At 32.1% G+C, this 12,758-nt stretch overlaps 1 protein-coding gene across 2 annotated transcripts in view; it reads right to left on the bottom strand.

The window, feature by feature from the left end:
- The window catches only part of SPATA6 (spermatogenesis associated 6), a 119,673-nt gene that overhangs the window by 6,159 nt on the left and 100,756 nt on the right, over positions 1 to 12,758 (bottom strand). For both annotated transcript variants that reach the window (XM_081307147.1, XM_081307148.1), the window contains exon 12: positions 6,890 to 6,981. In XM_081307147.1, the coding sequence (XP_081163273.1) occupies positions 6,890 to 6,981 (92 nt within the window). The remainder of the gene's footprint in view (positions 1 to 6,889; positions 6,982 to 12,758) is intronic.

The following is a 12,758-nucleotide window of genomic DNA, read 5'->3' as shown; positions in this document are numbered from 1 at the left end:
TCAAGAACATTAATTTCTGGCTTTAACATAATTTGCTATAGATAAAACATCAATTTCTTCAGAGAATCTGAATTTTTTAAATAAATAAAATCAACCTACTTCAATAAGTGAAATACTTATTATAGATTAGACCACTCAAGTCTGTTAGAGATTATGACATTTGTGTCATATGAAACTGTATTTCTTGACCATTAAATGTGACACTTTCTTCATATACTTAGATCTTACTTCATGCAACCAATTTCTTCCCATGACTTATCAGTTCTATAATATTATTGCCATTGTCTGTGGCAAAATAGAAATTCTTGGAGCTCTTTATCTGTAAAGAGAATTTATTTGGCTTGATGTCAGTCTTCATTGTACGTAATAAAAATGATGACACAAAAAGGTATGGAACATCCACATGATCACCCTTAAACCCTGACACTGTCAATTGAGGATGTACAATAATGGAAATACTTACACATTAACTTTGTGTAAAGTTTGGCATGACCAAGTTAGAGGGATTATGCAACTTTAACCCATTAATTCTATTCCTAGATACCCCGAAAAATCTTTACACGTGCATAACAGTAAGTATGTATAAACTATTCATAATAACAATGTTGGGAACAACCTAAATATCTACATTAGAACAGATAAATAAAAATGTGATTTGTGTCCTATGCAATGGCACATACACACAGCACAGATATTGTCCTAAATAATAGCAGGGGATACGGCAGGAAACATTAATACCTACAGCTGCATGAATAATTGTGTGTGAAAATGAAAAACAAGTAGGAAAAAAGCAAGCTGTGAATACTACACATAGTTATAATCACACTTATGTAAAGTTGGAAACAAGGACAATTAAATACATTATCACTTTTGGATGGGATACATGTGTGATATAACTCTAAAGAAGAATATGACACAGTCACATCAATGTTTATAATAGCAGCACAATTCACAATAGCTAAACTGTGGAGCCAACCTAGATGCCCTTCAGTGGATGAATGGATTAAAAAATGTGGCATATATATACACAATGGAATTTTACTCAGCAATAAAAGAGAATAAAATCATGGCATTTGCAGGTAAATGGATGGTGTTGAAGAAGATAATGCCTAAGGTCTTAGAAGTACCTCAGATGAGAGAACAACTAAAGAATGACAAAGCATTCACTAGATAGACAAGATGACACAGATTATTTCAGGGATCGCACACTGTAACAGAATTAAGACAAATAATGAAATACCAAGTATAGCTATAGAAGAGTAAGAAGAGATCAAAATTGTCAAGAATCAAAAGGAGAATTTAATCCTAGAGGAATGAGGAGCCTACAATGGCAAGATATAAAAAGGATTTCTACTAAAAAGGATTTCAATTTTTAAATAGAATTGAATTAATATTACTCTAAAATTTCTTTAATTTCAAATATTTTTTCTGTGCAACTAAGAGGACACATGGTCATTAAACACATAATATTTTAATTCATCCCTTTGGTTTTAATTGTAGGTTAAACTCAGTATTGTTATCAAGTTCACAGGGAATATTCCATTTGTTTTCCTTCTTCTTTTTTGAACTCCCTCCCATACTTCAAGGAAAAAGAATTAGCCATAAAACTGACCTCATGTGCAGCATAGCCAGAATACTTCAGAGTATTCTCATGTCCTAACCCAGTTAAATAAAATAATGAATTTATTTTTTAATTCCTTAAAAGTAGCCATTAAAGATTAAATAATTACAGGTTTGGCAAATAATATCATGGAAAACTTAATCGTGGCTCCAAAGCTACCATGGACTGTTGCTTATCATTTTCCCCATGTCATCATCTAGTCAGCAGTCCCCCGATCTAATAACATTTAGACAAGACCATAAGTACTTGCTCTGTTTATGAAAAATCATAAAAATCATAATCCTTAATGAAAATTATATTATTTTCTCATGCCCTATTTTAAAAATTAAATTTGTATAGTAAGAATTGGTAGTCTCAGAACCATCTGTTGTTTACTCATGTTCTTTGAAGGGGCTACTAATTAACTGAACATGTTTGAATACTTTTTAGGTACAGGCGTTAAGTAGATTTTTCTAATTACAATGGTTATATTTTTATTTTTAAAGATGAATACTTGTTTATTCTAATCATAAGAAACTTTTCTAGACTCTGAGCTACAATTTTTATAACGCTTTGAAAAAAAATTTATAAATATCAATATATTTTTCTAGATAAAATATTTTTTAAAAGAAAAAGAAAAACTAAACCTTAAATATTTAATAAAAAGAACTTTTAAAAAATATTTTTTAAAAGAAAAAGAAAAACTAAACCTTAAATATTTAATAAAAAGAACTTTTAAAAAGGACTTTATGATAGTTGATTTGAAAATACAAAATCTAATGAATTTAAATTAGAATTAAGCAACATTTTCTCACTTAAAATGAAAGTCAACTTTTCAACTTTTTGTGAATTTTACTAATGATAGCTTTCTGGCTATTTATTTATGACATCTTGGTAGAGTCATAAAATTGATCATATAGTGACCAATGTAGAAGTAATGAAATTTATAATCAATCCTGTGTTGTTTAAAAGCATAAAGCCCAAATTTAAATTATTTAGCTTGAATTTGTTATAATTTTATAACTAAAATATTATATTGAGCATATTTCATACTATCAGTATCCTGGAAAATATGCACATCTAAATAGAAAGCAGTGGTTATCAATAGCAAATTTTATGAACAACAAACAGTCATATTCTATTCTATTATTATTATTTTTCTCTCTTTTGTGGCCAACTCCTATCTATATAAAACATTACCCTCAACCTTTGTCTTTAAAATTAGGGCTAATGCTCAAAGAATGCATAACAATGTAGAGAACTTTAAATATTCTGAAAACTGAGGAAATATGAAGTATATGTAGAATGTACTAAAAAGAAAAGAAAAAAGAGCATCCTAGGGAACTGGGACTTGGCAGGCTATCATAGCAAATGACTAAAAATTTTCTAGAAAATAAAACTCAAAATTGAGAAGCAAGCCCATAAAGGTAGTAGATTCCTTCTGCAAGCCACCTAGAACCCACAGAATTAAAAGTAAAGAGTCATTTATTGATTCTTTGAGAAAACTGTCTTTCTAATGAGTTTCATGCACAAAGGTGATGGCAGACATGGGGCAATTATCATGAATATCAAACGCTTGGAAGATGAAATAACAAATGCTCTATTTTCCCATTCTTCTTTTCCTGCAGAAAACATTGAGTATCTGCTATACTCTGTGGATGATGACCATAATGTACATCTAGAGTATAAGATAATGTTAAATCATGAGCAAAATATTTTTTACTAAGAAAAAAACAAAACAAATAATTTCTTTTAATTAATATGATCAATGTGATAAATTATTTTCATTATACTTTTAATTCTTTAAACATGGTTTCCTCTAGCTCTTTGAACTCAGTTGCCTTGATCTGCTGAATTCAACATTGATGACTCCTCAGATACAGATTCTAACAATTCATTTTTCATATAATATGGGTCATACTTTCATGTTTCTTAAAATGTCTCAAAATTTTTGTTGAAAATGACATTTTTGGTGGGGGGTGGTATTGGGGATGGAACTCAGGGGCACACAACCACTGAGCCACATCCCCATTTTGTATATTATTTAGAGACAGGGTCTCACTGAGTTGCTTAGCACTTCACTGCTGCTAAGGCTGACTTTGAACTCGGAACCCTCCTGTCTCAGCCTTCTGAGCTGCTGGGATTAGAGGCGTGTGCCACCATATTTGTAGCAACTCTGGATTCTGACTTCCCTGCCAAGATTATTACCTTTTATTTTACTTGTTTAAAGATTTGCTTGGACTGATACTCTGTATTCTTATTTCTCTCTCCCTGTACAGTTGCTGGTGTCCCTTGCTACTTTAAAAAAATTTGTTTCTATTTGGGTTTTTTTTTTTTTGGGGGGGGGGCCAGATACCAGGGATTGAACTCTGGGCCACTCAACCACTGAGCCACATCCCCAGCCCTATTTTGTATTTTTATTTAGAGACAAGATCTCACTGAGTTGCTTAGCACCTCACCACTGCTGAGGCTGGCTTTGAACTCATGATCCTCCTGCCTCAGCTTCCCAAACTGCTTAGAATACAGGCGGCGAGCCTGGCTTCTTAGGGACTACACCTGGGTTAGCATGGCTTAGTGACCAGGAAACAATTGGTCAGAGCATGTAAACCTATAAGGCTTCCATTTTTTGTCAGTGGATCTGTAAGTGGCTTGGAGAATATATTCAGTTTATCCAGTTTATAAGCTTGTTCTGGATTTTATTTACTGCCTTTCTCAGGCTTCACACTCAGTTGTGAATTATTAGCTTGCCAGGCCCCTTCCTAGTCCCTTACAATCATAACAGGTTTATGTATACATATAACCTTCCAAACAACCAGAAATAAACAGAAGTTTATCAAGGCCCACTTTGGTTATCTGGTTCCTGAATCTTTATTGTTTGTCCTAAGCATTAAGACGCTAGGCCTTCCCTGACTGCCAGTAGGATCATTATTGCTTCTGCTCATGCCCCAACACTTGGCTCCATATAAACTTCCTGGTCTTTTAACTTGACTGCTTTAGCAGTGCTTTTGTGCCACAGAGCTAGGGAGCCAGTGGCTGTGGGGGGAGGATGAAATCTCTAAGTTAAAATGCCACACTCCCATGGTTCAGTAGATTTTCTAGATAAATGTTTCTCAATCTGTTACATGTCTTTGGTCAATTCCCAAGTTTTAAAATTGTTCTTGATAATTCTGGTCAGTTTTATTGTTTCTTTTGTAGGAAGGAATATGCTGAGCTCCTCACTTCATTCCAGAGGTCCATACAGACTTCCTCTTCACAACTGTCAATGGGCACATGCAGAAGGCTAATTAAAAAGCTGAGACCCAAATTCCCTCTTTACTTTTGCTGTTGGAAGCCTCAACAATGGTGTAATTAATGTAGGTTCTCTCATCTTTAATATGAGAAAAGTTAAATGAGAGTAGATTCTTGGCCTAGTATACAATATGACTTGGGAATAAAAATCAAATAATATTTTGGTCAATAATATGAAAGAAAAGCACTCAGGAAAGATTTTAAAGGACTGACTACTCCCTCCTACTGCGTATGAGAGGGGTGGCAAGGATCATAAAGTGATCTCAAAAATGTACAAGCAGAACTTTTCTGATATTCTGCTTTACTCTCTCATATGAGGCGCCTGGGAAATTTAAAAATCTTAGTCATTAACATTGATTGATAAACTAGAAAAAGAATCAATATTGAATTTTATGGCAAATTTTAAATCAAGAGCATTGCTTTTTAAAATATGATATTAGAATCATCTATGGTATTTCTTAAAATGTATACATTTAGATCTCATCTATATGCAGGAACTAGAATCTACAGGGTAGGAGGTAGAAATCAATATTTTTAAAAAACAACTCAAGCAATTAGTATGTATCCAAAAGTTTGAAAATCAGACCCTTTCCGCCGGTATCATTCCTAGTCTCACCCCTCACCCAAATTATAATTAATTATATGGATTAAGCACCCCACATTGGGAAGGTAATTCATATAACAGTCTAGGGAATAAAGCTAAAAGAACAAAGAATTTAAGATAACCTCTTTTAAGATATGTGCTCTCTTAACCTTAGTTTTCCTCTTTGGATAACTCCTCCTTCAATTCATTCATAACATAAAACATACATTGATGGGAGGCCCAGGTTGCCTCTTGCTTGGGAGGCAGTAAAACTATTGGCAATATTGTCACACTCATGCTGGTGTAAGGAACAAAAGGAGATGTTCATAGACGTTCTAGCCTCATTTACTGATGGTAAAGATCAGCGATTTGGTTATTCAAAATCCCACTCCACTATTTGGAGCTCTTAAATTTGTTCTTGAGGAATCTTATGACGGTAAAAGCTCTATAGTAATCAGTGGTATGATGCTTTGACAGCATACACCCACAATTTACAGTTTTTGTTTGGTTTTGCTTTAATTTTGGTACTGGGGATTGAATGTAGGGATGTTTAACCACTGAGCTACATCTCCAGACCTTTTTATTTTTTATTTTGAGACAGGGTATCACTGAGTTGCTGAGGCTGGCCTCAAACATGTGATCCTCCTGCCTCAGTCTCCTGAGTTACTGAGATTACAAGCATGTACTACCACACCTAATTTACAGATTTTAATACAGTATTTTATGCCAATTGACAACTTTTTTGAAAGTTCTCATGGGATATGTTAGTACAACTTTGCAAAAATATTATTGCTAACATTCTTGAAATTTTAATCTAAGAGAACAGATTTTTTTCTTATTTATTTAAAAAGATTTAGTAATGTTCTAAAATTACAAAGCCTTTTTTAGGTTAGAATAAATTATGAAATATGTGAACTTGCAGTGCAGTCAAATAAAATATTAAGTGTAGGATAAAAATTATCACCATAAATTAGCTATATATATTTTACTTAAAAAACTTCAAATAAAATAAAAAACTTCAGCCAGGTGCCATGGCGAATACCTGTAATCCCAGAGGCTCAGGAGGCTGAGGCAGGAGGATTCATGAGTTCAAAGCCAGTTTCAACAATGGCAAGGCACTAAGAACTCAGTGACACCCTGTCTCTAAATAAAATACAAAATAGGGCTAGAGATGTGGCTCAGAGGTTGAGTGCCCCTGAGTTCAATCTCCAGTACCAACAAAACAAAACAAACAACAACAAAAAACCCTTCAGTAATTTATACATATTAAAATATTGTGATAGGAATTTACATAGTAAAAAATAAAAAATTACACTTTTGAATCAAAAATTTTTAAAAACTTAGCAGATGAGAAAACAGGCTATTTTTACATCCGTTATAAGAAAGATCTTTATACACAGCATTAACTAAGCCCATACCTATATTCAGGGTCACTGTCATAGGCAGAGTCTCTGTATAACAGCCCTCTTTTCAGCTCCAGCTCTTCATCTTTCTCTGGGTCTCTCTCATCCTGAAAAATTAAAAAAATTTTCATTAATTCATTTCTCATTGCTTTTAATATAATGCTTATGTTTCTTTGGGAAAGACTCTTCTTCTCCATTATGGAAAATAAAACTATGATTTTATCTGTTGTTATGTGAACTCCAAAATGATTGTGCTTGCTTTCTGAGGCATAAGTGTTTGAGAAAACATAGATGTAAGCATGTACCTGTGACTTTCAAAGAAAATGACTTATAATTGTTAACCATAAGCCAAAATGCAATTAGAAATCAGTAATGGCAAAAATGAAAGGCAAGTTAATTGTAATGAATATATATGTCTTCCCCTCCTTGTACAGGCAGCCTATTCTAAGTTAAGGGCATAAGAAACAGAATCCTGAGAGACTGCTTTGAAAGTATCTATGATAATTTGATATAATCTAATATCAAGTTATCTGTATCAACTACTTAGCCAATACCCTTGGCTCCTTAGTCAATCAAGAACAGAAAGAGAACTGATAACAAGAGCAACTAGTAAGCACAAATAAATATTTGTATTAAGAAGGAGTCCATTCACATATGTAAGAAAAGAGCTGAACACAGATTATGATGAAAAATTATTTAAAAATTTTGTTGATGTCAAGAAACTGCAAAACATTATCTACTGTAAAAATGTGAGCAATAAGTAACAGGGGAAGCTTAAAAATCCCAGAAAACATACATAAAAATTTAGATTGTTATAGCTTCTAATTTTTATCATTATGAAGTAATTTCATTTATTTCTATTGCTGTTTTCCACACCCATTAACATTTTTTGGTCTATTCTTAATATAGTTAAAATATCTTTTAGTTAGTGCTCAGATGGTATATATTTATCCTTTTATTTTCAAATGTTCCTTTAGATCTTGGAGCAAATAGACAAATTCTAGATAGAGCAGAGAAATTGGAGGGGAAGGGAGGGGGTAAAGGGTAATGAATGATGGTGGAATGCAATGATTTTCAAAGACAATGTATGAAGTACATTTTCAAAGTACATGTATGAAGATATGAATTGATGTGAATATACTATGTATACAACCAGAGATATGAAAAATTGTACTCTATACATGTAATAAGAATTATAAGGCATTCTACTGTCATATAGAAATAAAAAAATTTACATTAAAAAATATTGAAAAAAAAGCAGATGTTGTGTATTTTTATCCAGTCTGGTAAACCAAAGGATTTGAGCATTTTTTCTTTAACAGCTAGAAAACATAAAGGACTCTAATAAGCATAAGAGACATGACAAAGGAAACAAATAAAAGGAATGGCTATCCTAAGAATAAGAACACAATCACTAAAAACTCATGGAGAGCAGTGGTGTTCCTTTAGATCTAGATCAAGGTTATCATGTAGTGGAATTCTGCTTCAGGAAACAAAAGACATTACTCTCATGGCTTTTCTATTCAAGTTTTAAGACCTTATAAAAGATATGTGTGTGTATGTGCCTGTGTAGATGTAATACTCACATATACATGCACACATATAATTTCTAAAATGTCTGTATCATGTAAAATACACACATGTAGGCTTGTTGTGAGTACTTGACAGACTTTTTTTTTTCCGTTGTGGCAATCACATATCACGTCTTACAAGCTATTAATTGTGTATTGGTCTCAATTTCTCCCTTTACATATATTAGAATATTTGTTGAAATCTGGAAATTTTAACTAGTATGATGTGGCATATCTGGGAAATCAAATATTTCCTTGTTGATCTGCTGATTGTTTTATCCATTGTTGAACACAGGTACTGAAGTCTCCAAATATTGTGTGGCATTTATTTCTCCCTTCCGTTTTTCTTCTTCTATTTTAGGGCCCCTTTTTAGGGATATATATATATATATTTATAATGGTCATATGTTCCTGATGCTTTGACCTTTTTATCATTTTACATTTTTTTCTTCATTGCAACAAAAATTACTTTTAAAATCTATTTTGTCTGATAGTAGTATAGTCATTTTAGCACTTTTATGCTGTTTGAATAGTGTTATCTTTTTACATTCAGCTTGTTATCTTTTTACATTCAGCTTGTTTGTGACAGTTTGATCAAGTTTTTTTTTTTTTTTTTTTTTTTTTTTTACTTAGCATCCCAATCTCTGCCTCTGGAGTGGTTAGTTCATTTAAATTTCATATAGTTACTTATGAGGCAAGAGTTACATATGCCATTTGTTGTTTTCTGTCTTTTTTTGTTTCTCAATTTTTTAATTACTACCTTCTTTTGTGTTATATTTTCCAGGGTACATGTTTAATTCCCTAATAATTATATTTTCATGCATTTTCTTAGTAGGTTCCATGGTAGTTTACATTAATATTAATTAAATTTCCAAAGGATTTGAAGACTTTTCTCACAACCCCTCCTTGTTTTTGTATTGTTATTTTTTTACAAATCAAATATTTATCTAAAACTTGCTCACTGACAGATTTTTAATTACTGTTTCATGAGGTCATATTTTAAATCAAGAAGGCAAAATAAGCATCATCTACTGGCAAAAAATTTTACAATTATGCTTTCTTTTATATTTACCTATTTAGTTATCTAATCTATTGCTCTTTATTTCTTCATGTAAATTTGAATTGCTCTCTAGAGCCCACAGCCTCTAGGACTCCTTTTGGTATTTCCTTATAATGCAGATCTGTAAGTGATGGCATTTCTGCTTTGTCTGCCTGAGAATGTCAGTATCGCTTACATTTCTGAAAGATAGTTTGGCTGGATATTTATGGTTGATGGTTATTTTCTTTGAGCACTTTGTGTCACCCCAGTGCCTTCTGGACTCCATAGTTCCTGAAGAGTTTTAAAACTTATTGAGGAAGAGGGATAGGTGATGAGTCCTTTCTCTCTTGCTGTTTTTAATATTTAAGAAAGGGGTGGGGAGGGTCCCATGAAAATAGAAGAGAGATAAATGGAGTAGAGGAAGGGGGTTAAGGGAGCAGGAAGGAGGGAGAGACCATAAATTATTTGTCCTTTAAAGTGTACAGTTCAGTTATGTCTGGTCTTTCCTGAGCACACTTAAAGCCCTGGGATATATGCATTGTCCTACAAATTTGTATGGTCTTCTAAAATCCCATGTATATGAGGGAACTTTTCAAAGCCCCTATGGACATATCCAGCTTTTCCTTTTAATCTTTTGCTTAAACTACTGTTTATCCCAACTGCTATCTCTACCTCTTCAAACTACTGTGAAGTTAAGCAATTTCTTGTAATTATTTTCAACAAATGTCTCCAGTGCAAATATTTTGCACTGGGAAAGCTCTCTTTGACTCAAAGAAAGACAAAACTGTAAGTGGGATCTTTTAGGTAATTTCCAGAGAAGTCAAATAATGATTGTCTGGGAATGGTCTTTGAAGAAACCCCAACTTTATTCTTCCACCACAATGGGATGAAGTAACATAAGACAACAATATGGACAAGGCTTCAATACATTATGCTATAAATAAAAGGCTAGTCATAAAGACACATAACATATGATGCCATTTAATAAGCCGTATCCTAATGGTCGTCTAGGAACTCAAGCTGGTAGTTGCCTATGAATGGAGGAGAAATGGGGGAGAGGACAGTTTTTTATTTGACTCCTAATGGGTATAGGATATCTTTTGCAGTCATGAAAAATGCTTTGAAACTAGATGTAGTGATGATTGTACAATTTTTTATCATGTGAATTACTTTTTAAAATAAGATGTCTTTTTAATGGAACAATAGGTGACCTTAATATATTTTATTATCTCAAGCAGATATACATTTACCCTGCTCTGTCTGGTAATCTAGATTTTTTTTTTTTAAAGCAGGAGCACTTGACCACTGACTGAGCCACATCTCAGCCCTTTTTTAATTTTTGATTTTGAGACAGGATCTTCCTAAATTGTTGTGGGCCTCACTAAGTTAATGTGGCTGGTTTTAAACTTGTGATACTTCTGCCTCAGGCTCCTGAGCCACTGGAATTATAGGCATGTGCTATTACACCCTGCTAATCTAGAACATTTTACAGATGAAAGAAAGAGGGTAAAGAATACATTAACATTTTTGCAGTGCTTGTTATAAATGTTTAAAAATGTGATATACTAGGACTTAAACAGAGTGCTATACCCTATAATAAAGGCATATATACTTTCTACAAGTACACACAGAATAACTAAAAGTGACTGGTATGCTTGTTCTTAAGAAATATTAATAAATCTCAAATAATTCTAAGTCTGTTCACTAGCTGAGAAGAAATTAAGCTTTCAATAATAAAGATAAGAGAGTATTCAATTAGGTGGAAATTAAGAAATACATTTCTAAATTACTATGGAGTCAATGAAGAAATAACAATGGAAATTAGAAAATAAAGTTTCTTATTATATTCAACATAAAAATTATGGGATGCACCTAAAGCAATGTTTAGAGGGAAAATTATATTCTAAAATGTAAAGATTAGAATATCAAAGCTCAAAATTAATAACCTCAGCCTCTATTTTAAAAGCCTAGGAGAAAAAACTAGGACATAAAACTATTAACATAAGTTAATTTAACAGAAAAAGATCTGTCCTAGATGAATAAAAAATTTCACACTATTCCCTGAAAAAAATAAAAATAAAATGAACACTCTCTAAGTCAAAATGTGGGGGTGGGGATTAAAGTTGAATTACCATTGTCAGGTTTGAAAAGGGAGATGCTTATATACTTACAGATTATACAGATGCTTTTAAAAAGAATATAAAACTCTTTCAAAAATCTTCATATCATTCTATTTAATAATATTAATGAAAAATTCTTTGCAAAACTAAACTCATAGAAGTGAGAAAAGAAAAACTAAAAAAATCTGAATAACTGATGTTGAGAAATATTGAAAACAAATCTACTGGTAGATTTGTTAAAATATTTCTGAAATAATACAGACTCTATTGAGACTGGCTGAGAATCTTTCCCAGCTCATTTTTATGAGGCCAGCCAAAACCTAAGGAAAGCATTACAAAAAGAACCCTGCAGACCAATCAATATAAACTTGGTTTAAAAAAAAATCTAGCTAAAATATTAGTGAATTTAAACCAGTGATATATATTTTCAAGAAAATCATGACCACAGGATTTTTTTCCAAGAATACAAGCATGGTTTAACACTATTGTAAAATAAGTAATTCACTACATTAAAAGATGAAAAAAGCAGTTATTCACACTTCAATAGATACAATGCAATAAAACTTTGCATTTATGATAAAAAATTTAAAAACTTAGAAAATAATAGAAGAAACATATAATTTGACAAACAAATACAAACATAAACAAAAAATAAAAAAGAAGAACAACTCTAGTAAGCCCCATGCTTAATGTTGAAGTATAAAAAGCTTTTTCTTGGATGAATAAAAAAGATAGTATTGTCCTCTATCACCACTTCTGTTCAATATTGCTTTTGTAACCCTACATAATTTACTAAAGTAATAAAGGACATTTCCATGTAAATATACTCAAGAATGAGTATTTGAAGAATATACTTGGTCATAACTATAAATAAGGGTAAAAATTAACTTTGATCCAAATCTCAGATTATGTGTAAAATGAAATCCAGATGCACTGTGGATCAAATGTAAATGGAACAATGATAAAAGATTTTAAAAGTAGTTTATTATCTTTATAACTGTGAGTAGCCCAAGTTTCATTAATATAGAATTAAGAAAGCCCTAACTAAAGCACTAATCAAATGGAGTGGGAATAGAGCTATATTTAATTAAGAACTTCATCGTGAAAAAGACTTTGTTAAAACATGAATAGGCAATAGATTGGAATATATTCAT

Source organism: Spermophilus citellus (assembly GCF_964194105.1).
Source record: "Spermophilus citellus genome assembly, chromosome: 9".
Classification (NCBI taxonomy): Eukaryota; Metazoa; Chordata; class Mammalia; order Rodentia; family Sciuridae; genus Spermophilus; species Spermophilus citellus.
The sequence above is the reverse complement of the archived record's forward strand: the minus strand, read 5'-3'. Positions and strand labels throughout refer to the sequence as shown.